General features: G+C 36.6%; 1 protein-coding gene across 4 annotated transcripts in view; it reads right to left on the minus strand.

Moving 5' to 3' along the window:
* PAIP1 (poly(A) binding protein interacting protein 1) overlaps window positions 1-12,823 on the minus strand; it is a 29,228-nt gene continuing 16,405 nt past the window's right edge. For all 4 annotated transcript variants that reach the window (XM_086771052.1, XM_086771051.1, XM_086771049.1 and 1 more), the window contains 8 exons: window positions 12,574-12,686; window positions 9,801-9,912; window positions 8,420-8,545; window positions 6,118-6,224; window positions 4,407-4,524; window positions 4,218-4,272; window positions 3,524-3,617; window positions 1-1,421 (listed from right to left, as the gene is read on the minus strand). In XM_086771052.1, the coding sequence (XP_086627178.1) occupies window positions 1,328-1,421; window positions 3,524-3,617; window positions 4,218-4,272; window positions 4,407-4,524; window positions 6,118-6,224; window positions 8,420-8,545; window positions 9,801-9,912; window positions 12,574-12,686 (819 nt within the window). In that variant the 3' untranslated portion in view covers window positions 1-1,327. The remainder of the gene's footprint in view (window positions 1,422-3,523; window positions 3,618-4,217; window positions 4,273-4,406; window positions 4,525-6,117; window positions 6,225-8,419; window positions 8,546-9,800; window positions 9,913-12,573; window positions 12,687-12,823) is intronic.

Below are 12,823 nucleotides of genomic sequence, written 5' to 3' on the forward strand. Positions count from 1 at the left end.
TTATACCAAAAGAAACAAATCTAGTTAAGTTTTATTTTCCAAAACTCCAACCTAAATAAGTATGTTAAATAAACATCCAGAAAACAGTCAGTGCTCACTCTATTAGCAGGTGCACAAGTTATTTAACCAAACAAGTAACAGTAAATATTAACAGAATTATTTACATGCATATTTACAACATGTGTTCTTTACAGCAGCTAACTTTTGGGAAATATTTCAATTTGTTTTTGGTAAGGGGTTCTACTCAGTCTAACCAGTAACAGGAAACAGTACAACTGAGTTTGGCAACAACAACAATGGAGTACCCTAGGAAAACTCACATGATTATGTGCAGTCAAAAAAGAGCAGTTGGCTTGAGAATGTTAACAATTATGAAATATATGAACTTACTCCAAATTAAAATCAAACTACGTGAAATTAGAAGAATGGAGGAAGTCAACATGGGTTGCCAGAAGGTTAGACATGTTAGATACATTAAAAAAAAAAAAACCACAAACCAAAAACCAAAACCTGAGCACTGCACATACTCTTGAGAAGCATGGGTTAGAACTTCAGTATATTCATACAGTCTTGAAGAACACAACAAATTAAAGGATAGTTTTTGCTTGTAAAAGTTGAAAATAAGCTTATTTGAACTAACACCTTGAAAGCACCTGACCTCCAAAATACTGCTTGCTTTTTCACATATCAACATATAACATTTATTCCAGAAAAAAAGGTCTGGGCCTGACCCATACAGGTTTTGGAAGAGAAAAAGAGAAAATAAACAAAACAAAAAACCCTACACAAAACCTTCACAAACCACTTCTCATGATTATGATCTAGAGGAAAAAAAAAATAAACTAAAATACAAAAATCCTTACTTGGATCACACTCTGCTTAGCAAAAAAAAAATTAAATACCAGTTATCTTGTATACGGTAAAAATGATGACTAAATCCCCAAAATATCCTAGAAAAAGCAAGCAAGCAATTAAGTTTAGATCAAGTTATTTTTCCCTTTTGTCCCTTCAAGAGAAATTTTATGGGACACATTCTCCATTAAATTTTAATTTCAATTGTGATAATTTTAGAGTAATTTTTATTGCAGCCAAAACATCGTTCATATACCTGTACATATAATAAACTATGATATATACACAACATTTTAAGTTACAGGGCATAAGTTTACTTTTTTTTTTGGCAAATTCTGTTAAACAAAATGGAAATTGTATAACTTGAATACTTGGAGAAACTCAAGTTCCTTATTTTGGTACAAATGTTTTGTGTCCCCCTGTATTCTAACCATACCTAAACTGGCTTAATAAACTAACATTAATGTCTAACATCTCACTGTTTTCTCTTATGTTCTGATTCTAGACAGAATTTTTCATATGCTTCTTCAATTTCTGGATCCATCTCATCATCAATGTCATCAAAATACCTAAAAAAAAAAAATCACCAAAGATGTTAAGTTTACATACAGATTTTCAGAAACATTTATGTAGACGTCAAGAATAAAACAGAGCTTTATAAGTTGCAGTTAACTATGATGTTTTCTTAAAGGGGATGAAGAGGAAAAAAATCCTGTGTACTAGGACAACAGATAAACAGGAACCTAAAAGCAGCATAAAGACGTACAAATAGGTACAGTGTTTGTCACCATTTCAGATCTTCTTATGCTGTCCAGTTTAAAAGACAGTCCCAAGAAGACAGTAAATGCAATAATACAATCCAAGTTTTCCAAAATTTCATAATGCATCTGTACTATCTATTTGCAAAAACCATAATTAGCATCCTATTAGCATAATTTTTGGTTTGGTCAACATCCTAGTTCAAATACTGCATTAACTGTCTTGATTGCACACTAATCAAAGAATATATTTATATAGAAAACCTGCACTCCTGTTTCATGTATGTATGTAATTCACCTCTCTATTGCATCTGCATTATATTATCTTCTATTACATGGTAACCAGACTTTCGGAAAAGACCTGTCTTATTTAGGTCACAGAAAAGGCTGGATCCCATTAATGACAGTAAGTATCACACAGAGTGGAGACTACCATAGAGTTTCAAAATAAAGCTGGGAAGTGATGGGCATCACTTTGCCTTTCTTTTTCTCCAGTTATTGGGAAGTAATCTGAGTGTTCCTTGTTTTCTCTAGGTCCAACTGGAGTGTTCATCACTATAAACTAGGACAATGGAGTTACAGCCTGAACACGATAGCGTATATAATTCTAAACAGCCTGAAAAAAGTCAGCAGCTATTGACTCTCAAAAAGTGTGCATTAATTTCAGGTGCTCATTTTATTCTGTGCCTTAGTTCCAAACAAGGGAATCAGCACATCTCATCTGCGCAGAGGCCATAAATGATGTGTTTCACACAAAACCACAGTAAGTGCCACAGAAACATATAAGGAAAGGTTGTTTTTTTTTTTTTTTTCCAGCACTGTGCAGTGAAGAACCAGTCTATGTATTTGTTTCTTCTTTCTTCTAGAAGTGTAGACTTGAGAAGGGACTCAACGCAGAACATTCTCCCTGGTGTCAATTATGAGAAATAGCTGACAGAGGATCAGTCTAAGCTGTTCTTAAGCCTTCAACAAAGAACGTTCCACAGTCACCTTGCATGAAGGTTGACTCAGTCTTCCACAAGTCACTCTTTGGATTTGCTGCGTTTTTTAACTGCTGTATCCATTTTGCATTTAATTTGTTGTTCTTCTAAGTACAGAGGTTCACATGGGTCTTCCCCCCCCCCCCCAGTACGAGCTTGTTTATTTCTGATGACATCTTTAATTTATTTTCCAAAGTTCTTGCCACTCCTCCTCAGCTAGGCACAATCTAAAAGTTTTCTAATTTACTAACAAAAGTAGCGATTCCAGGCCAGCACTCTTATCACACAGAAACACAACACTAAAAATGTTTGTAGGTGTCAAATCGTATCTGAAAGTCCTGCTTCAATGAGGTGAGCACAAAGCTCTAAGCAATTTATTTTAGACCATATTTCTTTTACTGATTTCCCATTAAATGCTTATAAACCGTGGTCAGAAAATCAGACTACATTACTGTCTTTTGCTCCCCACTTTGCCATAAGGTTGCTTTTCTTGTTCTACAGGAATACTGAATAGCCGTTTGAGGGAATACTACTTATTCTGAGGAGAGAAACTTAACGACCTCCTCCTTTTGAAACACTCTGAAAATTCAGTAATCATTTCTAGCTGGGATGCGTATGAATGAATTCAGGTTGCCTCACTACCAAAACTTGAAGGTCTAGTGCTTAATTTTCCTTGCATTTTTTTTTTTTAATGCAGAAGAGATTATGTTTGCACATGTGCATAAATACCTGACATTTAATTATCACACTCAGTTGGATAAATATAAAATTTGTTTCAAACTTGTGCAATTACAGACTAACTTACACTCACATATATAACTTCCATTGTAGAGCTAAATAATATTTAGTTTCATTTTTGTCAAGATGGTTGCTTAAATCTGCAGTAAAGGTAACTAGTATTAAGAAAAACTATCACTTAAAAAGAAAACATACGGATCTCCAGGTCCTGATAGATCTGTTCCATTTTCTTCATAATCTGGAAACAAATCCTCTCTTTCAAGCAGCTCTTGGTATTTTTCTTGGTAATCTGGCAAAGTAAAAATGAGACTGAGTAATACACAAGACTAGTCCTCTAAATTAAGATACATCTATAGAGTTTGAAAATAGCCTATTTAATGAAACCATAAATGGCATGAAAAGAATCCTGCTACAGTGTTTCTTAGGACATCAACTGACCTCTAAGAATGATACCTGTCTTCCCAGAGAACTGGGTACTGTCACAGATGTCTTTACCTCAAATGATGTCATGCTATGTTGTGCTCAGATTACAGAAAACAAATAAATCAAGGAAGAGGCAAACTCTTCTGCTACTAACAATGGACAAACAAAAGAAGAGTTGAAGATTTCTAGCTTCCCAGATTGACCAAGTGCTGATGACTATGAGTTCATATAGTTCAGAGGAATTTGTGCCAAATACGTATTCTCCATTTCAAATATTTACCTTCTTTTAATGCAGAATAAGGCATGTGTTAGACAAAGCCAGAAATTCAGACATAATTTTGTCTTTTAGGTTGTATGATTTTCAGACATTTGAAAAACAATTTTCATGTACTTTAACAGGACATAAACTTAATTACAACTTTTTAAAGAAGACTGAGAAGACATGTATACTAAGCTCGTGACGTACCTGGATCTGCTGCAGTGAAAGGAACACCATCAGAAGTGTAAAACGTTGGCTCATTCTAAGAATAAAGTTACAGAGAAAGTTATATGCTTTTAGAGAGACAGCTGTTTGTAGTTTTCAGCAATGTGATTGTCTATGAATCAAATTAAATTTGCATTAAATTAAGGAACTGAAATGTCTGTACATTCTTACCATAAAATAGTTTGGATCATTTTCAGGGGTGGCCTCTGTATCTGGAGAAGTTCCATGAACTCTACCCCAGTTACTTGATCGCAGTTCCACTAGTTTCAGAAGCATATGTTTCACATCTCTGAAACAAAGAGCAGTTAGGACTCTAGCACTCTCTGCACTACAAAAGTTAGAATGTTGTGTGATAAGCAAGAAATTGGGCTTCTCTTATCTTGCAAATACCAGATAGTTAAATCTCAAAAAAAAAAAAAAGCTCTAAAAAGGACAAAACTTGGTCCAGTCTGCATATAGTTTTGAGTTAACTTTTTCTTCCCTGCAATTCTAGATGCAGGGGAAAATTTTCCTCATCCTCCCTGGGGGCCAGCTCAATTTACAACCCACAGATGCGATGAGCTAGCTTTTGGCCTTACTCCATACAGCAAGAGACTAGGTCACAGTTTCTGAACCCTCTATAGGTTTGTATAGAAGCTGAGGATGAAGTACAGCAGAATCAGAAAACTCATACACGCAGCTGATTGTGTTGGATGAGGAGAAGCTCAACATGAGCTGTTAGTGTGTGCTTGCAGCCCAGAAAGCCAACCATAATCCTAGGCTGCATCAAAAGAAGTGTGGCCAGCATGTCAATGGAGGTGATTCTGCCCCTCTACTCTGCCCTGTTGAGACCACACCTGGAGTACTGCGTCCAGCTCTGGAGCCTGCAACATAAGAAGGAGATGGACCTGTTGGAGAAGGTCCAGAGGAGGCCACAAAGATGATCAGAGGGCTGGAGCACCTCTCCTGTGAGGACAGGCTGAGAGAGTTGGGGTTGTTCAGCCTGGAGAAGAGACTTATAGCAGCCTTCTGGGATCTAAAGGGGGCTTGTAAGGAACTTGGAGAGGGACTTTTGACAATGGCTTGTAGTGATAGGACATGCGGTAATGGTTTTAAACTGAGAGTACATTTAGATCAGATATAAGGAAGAAATTATTCACTGTGAGGTTCATGAGGCACTGGAACAGGCTGCCCAGACGAAGCTGTGGATGCCCCCTCTCCAGATGTATTCAAGGCCAGGTTGGATGGTGCTTTGAGTGACCTGGTGTAGTGGAAGGTGGGGGGAACTAGATGATCTGTAAGGTCCCTTTCAACCCAATCCATTCTATGATGAGCCAACTATTTTTTTTTTTTTTTTTTTTCTCCAAACTGCAGAAAGACTGACAAAAAGGTATGCTCTTCAGAAAAAAAAAAAAAGGAAAAAATAACAAACACAAAGCATATTCCATTTTTCTTTTACATTTATAGTGATTTCTATATATTTAATACTGTTACATATTTAATATTTTTTGTAAATATTTGATACTGTTAAAATTCAGATTTAAAAGTATACATTATGAGATATCGTCACTACTATCTCTTTTTATATATACTTTCTCCTAGAGCGTAAAGCACTCAAGGAAGCTTTAAAGATATAAAAGGTTTAAAAATAAAAAATCATTACAGTGTAACATGCATCTCTATTAAAAGACAAACAATCCCTGAACACTAAAGCTCCAAAGCCCCTCAACTGAAAAATCCTTTTTTTTTTAAAAAAAAACATGCAAAGTGACCCAAATATCACCTTACTTTTCAGAAATAAAAGTTTAAGATAATGTTTTGGATATGTTCATTATTTTTGAAGATTTTTAAGTTGTGCTGTTTAGTATAAAACAAAGCACTGCACGTAAATTTATCTTCTCACCTGCTACAGTTCGCATCCAGCACAACATTTTCAATTCTCTGAATAATTTCCTCCATATCATTCTTTCCTTTTTCTTTCCAGGCATCTTCTAAAACTGAACCTGTCAACTAAAGACAAGGGATTAGTTTTTGTTTTATTAAAAAAAAAAAAATTACCAAACTTTAATGAACTGTCAACAGAAGATGATTCTGTAACTATTCATAACGTTTAGATGCATAGTGTGACTACCTGAGGGCTGAAGCTCCCAGTTGCCTACATCTTTTTGGCAAACAGTTTACCAAACTTTGTAAGTAGTTTATTTTATACTACAGACAGTATGCTAGCTCTGTGCCCAATGTTTGTTACCTAGAAGTTCACACTCACTTCTCTCCTTTCAGTCTTGAAATACAATCTTGAAACAAATCTTCAGTAACATTTGTCAAACCTTACTTGATTTAAGTACATGCTATAAAAAAGGAGACTTTATTTTTGCAGATGATGCTACCAGCTTACCTGTGAATAACAAACAGTTTAATAAAATTTAGAAACACTTCAGTCAACTTTGCTAGCATCAGGCATGCCAGGGAATTTCATCTGGGTATATACAAGAGGAGTCTAGAATTATCTGACCAACTCAGCCTGAATTTTAATACATAAAATCCGTGAGGCAGAAGCTGCTGCTGAGAGAGCTTTAGCACCAGTCAGTCTATGACTGCTGTAGATGAAAGCTTTTTACATTAAGAACAGGTACTTCATTGCCCAATAATTGCACAGTAGGAGTTAAACCAGAAAAAAATAGCTTCCATTATGATCAAAGTTAGTAGCAGTTCCTGATCTACATGGCATAAATATTACATGATCCAAAATGCTTGGAATAGCATCTGATGATACAAAGGAATAAAATGCAAAGAAGAAGGCAGGCATCTTAGTCAGCACTTGTTTGGTCTTCCCAGTTTTCCACTGTGGTCTTACTTGATCCTAGATAATAGCACCAAGAAGGTTTAATTCAAAATAAACATACTGCAAAGCAAACAGCTGACAACCCTGTATCTACCCCTATATTAAATAGAAAAGGCAAGAGGAGACATTTATTGCTTCAGTAGTGAAACCAGGGTTTCACCAGGCAGCCCAATCTAGCTACAGATAAACTGCAACATTTGTAGATACTATAAGGTATCAGAAAACACTTGTGTTTAAAAAAAAAAAAAAATCAGTTCTGTAACATCTTTTAGATTTAGCAACATATCATAAAATAATTCATATTACTGTCTTTTATTTTAGAATGGATGCTGTGAAACCACATAAATGTTCCAAGAATACCCATGGAAACAATGATACCTCCATCTTCTGTGGAGAACGATTACAAAACCCAGCAGCACTGGAAAGCTTCCCTATTTGTATACTGCCTTTTTGAGAAGTTCTTCAGCGGGCCCTGCCTCAAGGAAGTGCTGCCAGCACTGCCAGTGTAAGGACTGACTACAGGAGTGATTGGGCTTTTTGAAAACAACCTCACACTTGTTATGAAGCAACCTGTTTAAACATCCAAACTTCAAATGAAAGGTTTAAATTAGAAGATGTAAAACCTCCCTTCTCTATTCCCATTTACCACATCAGAAGAACCTGCCAGAACTGGAATTCAAGATACAACAGTCCGAAAAATAGTGGAGTGGGAGGAAAGGGGAAGAATTAGGAAAAACAAACCAATCAACCACATAAAACCAGAAGCAAAGCTCCCGAAAAATACTGTTTAGCTTTTAATTTTCATTCCTAAAATAAACTGTTTTGCCAACTGTAAGTATAACCATGGCTAATGAAGGTAAAAAGTCTCTCCCTGCATAGAGGCTCACAATTTTTTAAAGAAAAAGTAAAACTTTTTTCTAAAATTTGTGTTCATCATGAAAAAGAAACATCTATTTCTACATAGTAATGATACAGACAATATGGTATGAAATAGCTGACACTGAAGTGGTAGACCGTAACTGCTGAGAACATAGCCTGAGCCCCATAATTCATTCAAGTTGGTTAGTTTTCTCTCACACTAGAAGAAGCAAAAGGAGTCCTGAAGCGACTGCTTACTCCTTCGCACCTTGGCTTCAGTTCTGTTGCTCTAATAAGTATACAAATGGCCTTGCATTTTACAGCAGTACGTTACTTTTTCTGTTGGCTCCATTTCATAATGGTACTAAGGAAAATATTTAAGAAGTACAGCTTGCTCTGCTAATGCATAAAACCCTATAAACACTTCCTCATTTGCAGTATCCCCCACTGCTCCCAAAAGCAGGAAGGTAAAAAATTTTTTTTTAATTTTTAAAAACTGTCTCACCTTCAGCAGTTTCACTGCGCATATCAAATTACTGTCCAGAGGATTAGAGAACAGTGCATTTAGTAATTCCCGGAGGCCTTCTTGAAGAATTTCTGCTCGTGTTACCTGTCCCTTTGTTCCTTTAATCTGCAAAATATATATTAAGAAACATTTAAAAAGACTTACGTTTTACACATTAATTTGGTCGCATTTTCTCTCTTGAATGTTGTATAATTTGGTTTGTGATCAACATAGCTGAGCTCTTTAGTTAGGAGAGCCGGCCAAATACTGTAACTATTTTAGAACAGACTCTGAGTAATATCCTTACAATTCTGTCATACACGTAACAATGCATGTCTAGCATTTTGTTTCTTTGCTAATGAATTGCTAAGAAAAGCTACTAAAGGCCTGGCAAATGGTCCATAAAATCCCAAATTCCCAGGACCGCCATGCTCTTTCCCATACTACATTATGTATTCCCTACAGCTGTAGTGGCTTATTTCTAGAAGGCACTCTTTATGTATTTAAAACATTAAGGAAAGTGGTTTAAAAATAAATGGTATACTCCACAGAACTGGACAATCCGCCCTCCCCCAAACCCTTTGCAAATATTCCTTTTAACTTCTAGCAGGTGAAACGCACATTTCAAAGCCCTGTCATGAACAGAAATGGAAGAGTCTGAGATTTATTTTCTTTCCTCATGCCAGCAGAGTATTTTTATAGTGTCTGCTTAAATCAAACCATTGAAAATCCAGTCAAATTTCTTTTAAGTACACTAGAGCAGTTAGTGAACTTACTGAACTCAGAGGTATAGAGTCAAAGAAGTTTTACGTGTATATACACTTTCTTGAACATACCACAGATACAAAAGAATCTAAATACAGGATTTCATACTTCATGCATAAGCCAAGGACTCAGCCTTCAGAAGAAATATCTTTAAAAGGTCTGCATTTGTAATTGTCCATTTTGAGGATTTTCCCATCTTCCTCAAGGGTTTGATAATAGCTCCTGTTAGTGGCTGAATACTGAATTACACGGGTTATTGATCCTGATCTGCTTCTGCTAGGTTGTAGCATTTCCTACGTGGCTTACAGGTAGTCATTTGGGGATTCTGCCAGTCAAGAGAAAATACCAAAAGCTTCATTCCAGAAGTGGTTTACGGTTGTTTCTTTTTATGAATTCTTACACTTCAAAAAAGGACAAGATCATTAGAATTGTATAAAGATTTTTTTTTTATTTATCTGTTTCCTAGACAAAAATTATAATAAACTGTCCTTAAGTTCCTTTACTTTATTCTGCTCTCCCTTCTGAAAAACACCTCAAATTATATTCAATTTCAGTGTTTACTTAAACACAATACAAAATGAATGAAAAACCACCTGACATACAACCTTCTTCTTACCTCTAGGTTAAGGTAAAGTTCAGCTAAGAACAGCACAAAGGCATGAAATTGTTTTCGAGTACTCTCATCTCCTTTGGTAGCTTCATCTCTGTTTTCATACTCTGTTCGACACCTGTAAACATTAAAACAAAATCATACCATCTGTAGACATCTTAACATATATAGCATGCAACTTATTTAACAGAATGCTAAGAACTTATGAACTGTATTAAAACTGTTAAATGCTTAATGCTGGGAAGTGTGATTTGTGAAGGAATTGAGAGGACTTCACAAAGACACCATGGATTTATGCCCTTTTAAATAAACACATGATTACATGATGTTCAAGCACTGAGATGTCTGAGACAGCAAAGTGAAATAAAGCAAATTACGACATGTAAAAATTAAAAGACAGTTACATAGTTTATGTACTGGAATACGGGTCCAGGAAGTTTAACACAGGCAGATAATGGCCACATAAATAAAGTGGATATACTCTGAAAGACACTGTCCCAGCTTTCAGGGTGCTGCCCACATTGTCTTAGATGCCTTTACACTTATTTGATAAATTCTTTATCTCACCAATTAAAGTGGCAGTGATGCACAATTCATGACACCAAGCTGTGTGGTGCTGGAGGGGAGCAATGCCATCCAGAGGGACCCTGACAGGCTGGAGAGGTGGGCCCATGCAAACCTCACGAAGTTTCATCAGGCCAAGTGCAAGGTCTTGCATATGAGTCAGGGCAATCCCAAACGCAGACTCAGGCTGGGCAATGAGTGGATTGAGAGCAGCCCAGCTGAGAAGGACTTGGGGATACTGGTGGATGAAAAACTCAGCAGGAACCAGCAACGAGCACTAGCAGCCGAGAAAGCCAATGGCATCCTGAGCTGCATCAAGAGAAGCATAGTCAGCAGGTCAAGGGAGGTGATTCTGCCCCTCTGCTCTGCTCTGGTGAGACCCCACCTGGAGTACTGCGTCCAGCTCTGGAGCCCCCAACATAAGAAGGATGAGGACTTGTTGGAGCGAGTCCAGAGGAGGGCCATGAAGATGACAAGAGTGCTGGAGCACCTCTCCTCACAGAAGAGGGTGATAGAGTTGAGGCTGTTCAGCCTGGAGAAGAGAAGGCTCTGGGGAACCCTACAGCAGCCCTCCAGTACCTAAAGGGGCCTAGAGGAAAGATGAGGAGGGACTATTTGTCAGAGAGTGTAGTGATAGGACGAGGCGTAATGGTTTTAAACTGAAAGAGAGTAGACTTAGATACAATAAGGAAGAAATTCTTTATTGTGAGGGTGGTGAGGCACTGGAACAGGTTGCCCAGAGAAGTAGTAGATACCCCATCCCTGGAAGTGTTCAAGGCCAGGCTCGACGGGGCTTTGAGCGACCTGGTCCAGTTGAAGGTGTCCTTGCCCATGGCAGGGGGCTGGAACTAGATGATCTTTAAGGTCCCTTCCAACCCAAACCATTATGATTCTTGATTCTATAATTTAGATATAAATACAAATACAGAGGATTAAGATAACATGGTAGTGAGGTAATTTTTCTAGTATTTGGCAACTGTGCCAAAAATATACAAGTTTACAGAGCAGGTCAAAGCCAGAATTAAAAAATATTTGAGATAAAAGGAAAGCTAGACAACTTCTAATATATTCTCAGTGGTTACAGATGGATTAAGAAACAGAGAAACTGAAAAATCTAAGGATCTGAAATACAAAATTTAAGGTAGAAACTTGGGCTAAGAAACAGAAGAGGAGCTGTCTGTGTTCATATTCTTAGGTTCCTCCCTCCCCTGCAATTCCATCCACATTAGCAATAAAAACATAAGCAACTTTAAATTCATGGCTTCAGGGTGCTAAAATGCATGTTATCTATTGGGTTTGCTTGAAAAACCAGGAACCAGATAATAAAACATTAACAAGGTTTTCCTTTGTGTTCAAGTAACAAACAGTTTAAAAATCAGAACATAAAAGTAATAGTTTTGAAGGCAAGAAGGCTCATCTACTTCTCCATAAGGTACCACTCCTGATAAAGGATCATCAGAATGCACTGCTGTTAATGCTTACTGTGCTTTTGCCTCTAAACATAGGTGCACTAAGGGAAACTTTTAAAATAAGAAGCCAGTCTGAACCTCAGAAAGCCAGGAATCCTTAAAGAAAAGAAAAGACTAATTTCTAAAGAACTCTGAAGTATTAAAGTGTACGACTCCTTCAAATCTCATGCAGTAATATTTAAAAGGAAATATATCCATTTAACAATGTTGCATTTTTGTCAACTACAAAGTCTAATCATTATTAAACTGTAAGCCCTCAGAACTCTGTAGTAACTGAAAACTGAAGAAATTTACCCTTCTAGATTTTATGCATCTAGTTCATAGATACAAAGTCTGTTAGCTGATCAATGAATAAACCTTGCACAGCCACTCCAGATGGAAAAGTCATTAAAGAGGAAAACATGAAGAAATAAGTCCTGGCAAGAGTCAAAGGACAGTATGTATATGTGCATTTAGTATAAAGCTGATTAGCTTTCAAATTTACCCTGTAATCTAGTATCAGTCCAAGATATTTAGTTCAAAAGAGCCTACTGAACCCTAAATGGAGTCGTATTTTCATATTCACAAATATTAAGAAAATATATTTATTTGGTAACCGCTATGTATCTGTGCTTTAATAATCCTCAAATCTAAACTTCTGTTTTAAATATATACCTCTTTGCACACGATGTTAAGCATTACATACAAAATAGGAAAACATGTAACCTGAGAAAGTAACAGGCTTAAAATGACGTGCTGATACTGACCTTTGAAGTAACAACTGTCGGAAGTTCCCACTTTGTGGACTAATGGTTAGGTGGTGAGATAAATAGTTACACAACCGTGCTCCCATGTAGGAAAAATTTGGGACAGATGTGGCCTTACAAAATAAAAGTGGAAAAATAAATTATTCATAAAACTCATAATTAGGTTATCAGGAAATATCTTTAAAAGCTTTTTTTGAAAACAGCATTTAGCAACAGTTGATAAGACAACTGAAGAGCAGAAGATTAATAA

Source organism: Chlamydotis macqueenii, chromosome Z, assembly GCF_036417535.1.
Source record: "Chlamydotis macqueenii isolate bChlMac1 chromosome Z, bChlMac1.mat, whole genome shotgun sequence".
Classification (NCBI taxonomy): Eukaryota; Metazoa; Chordata; class Aves; order Otidiformes; family Otididae; genus Chlamydotis; species Chlamydotis macqueenii.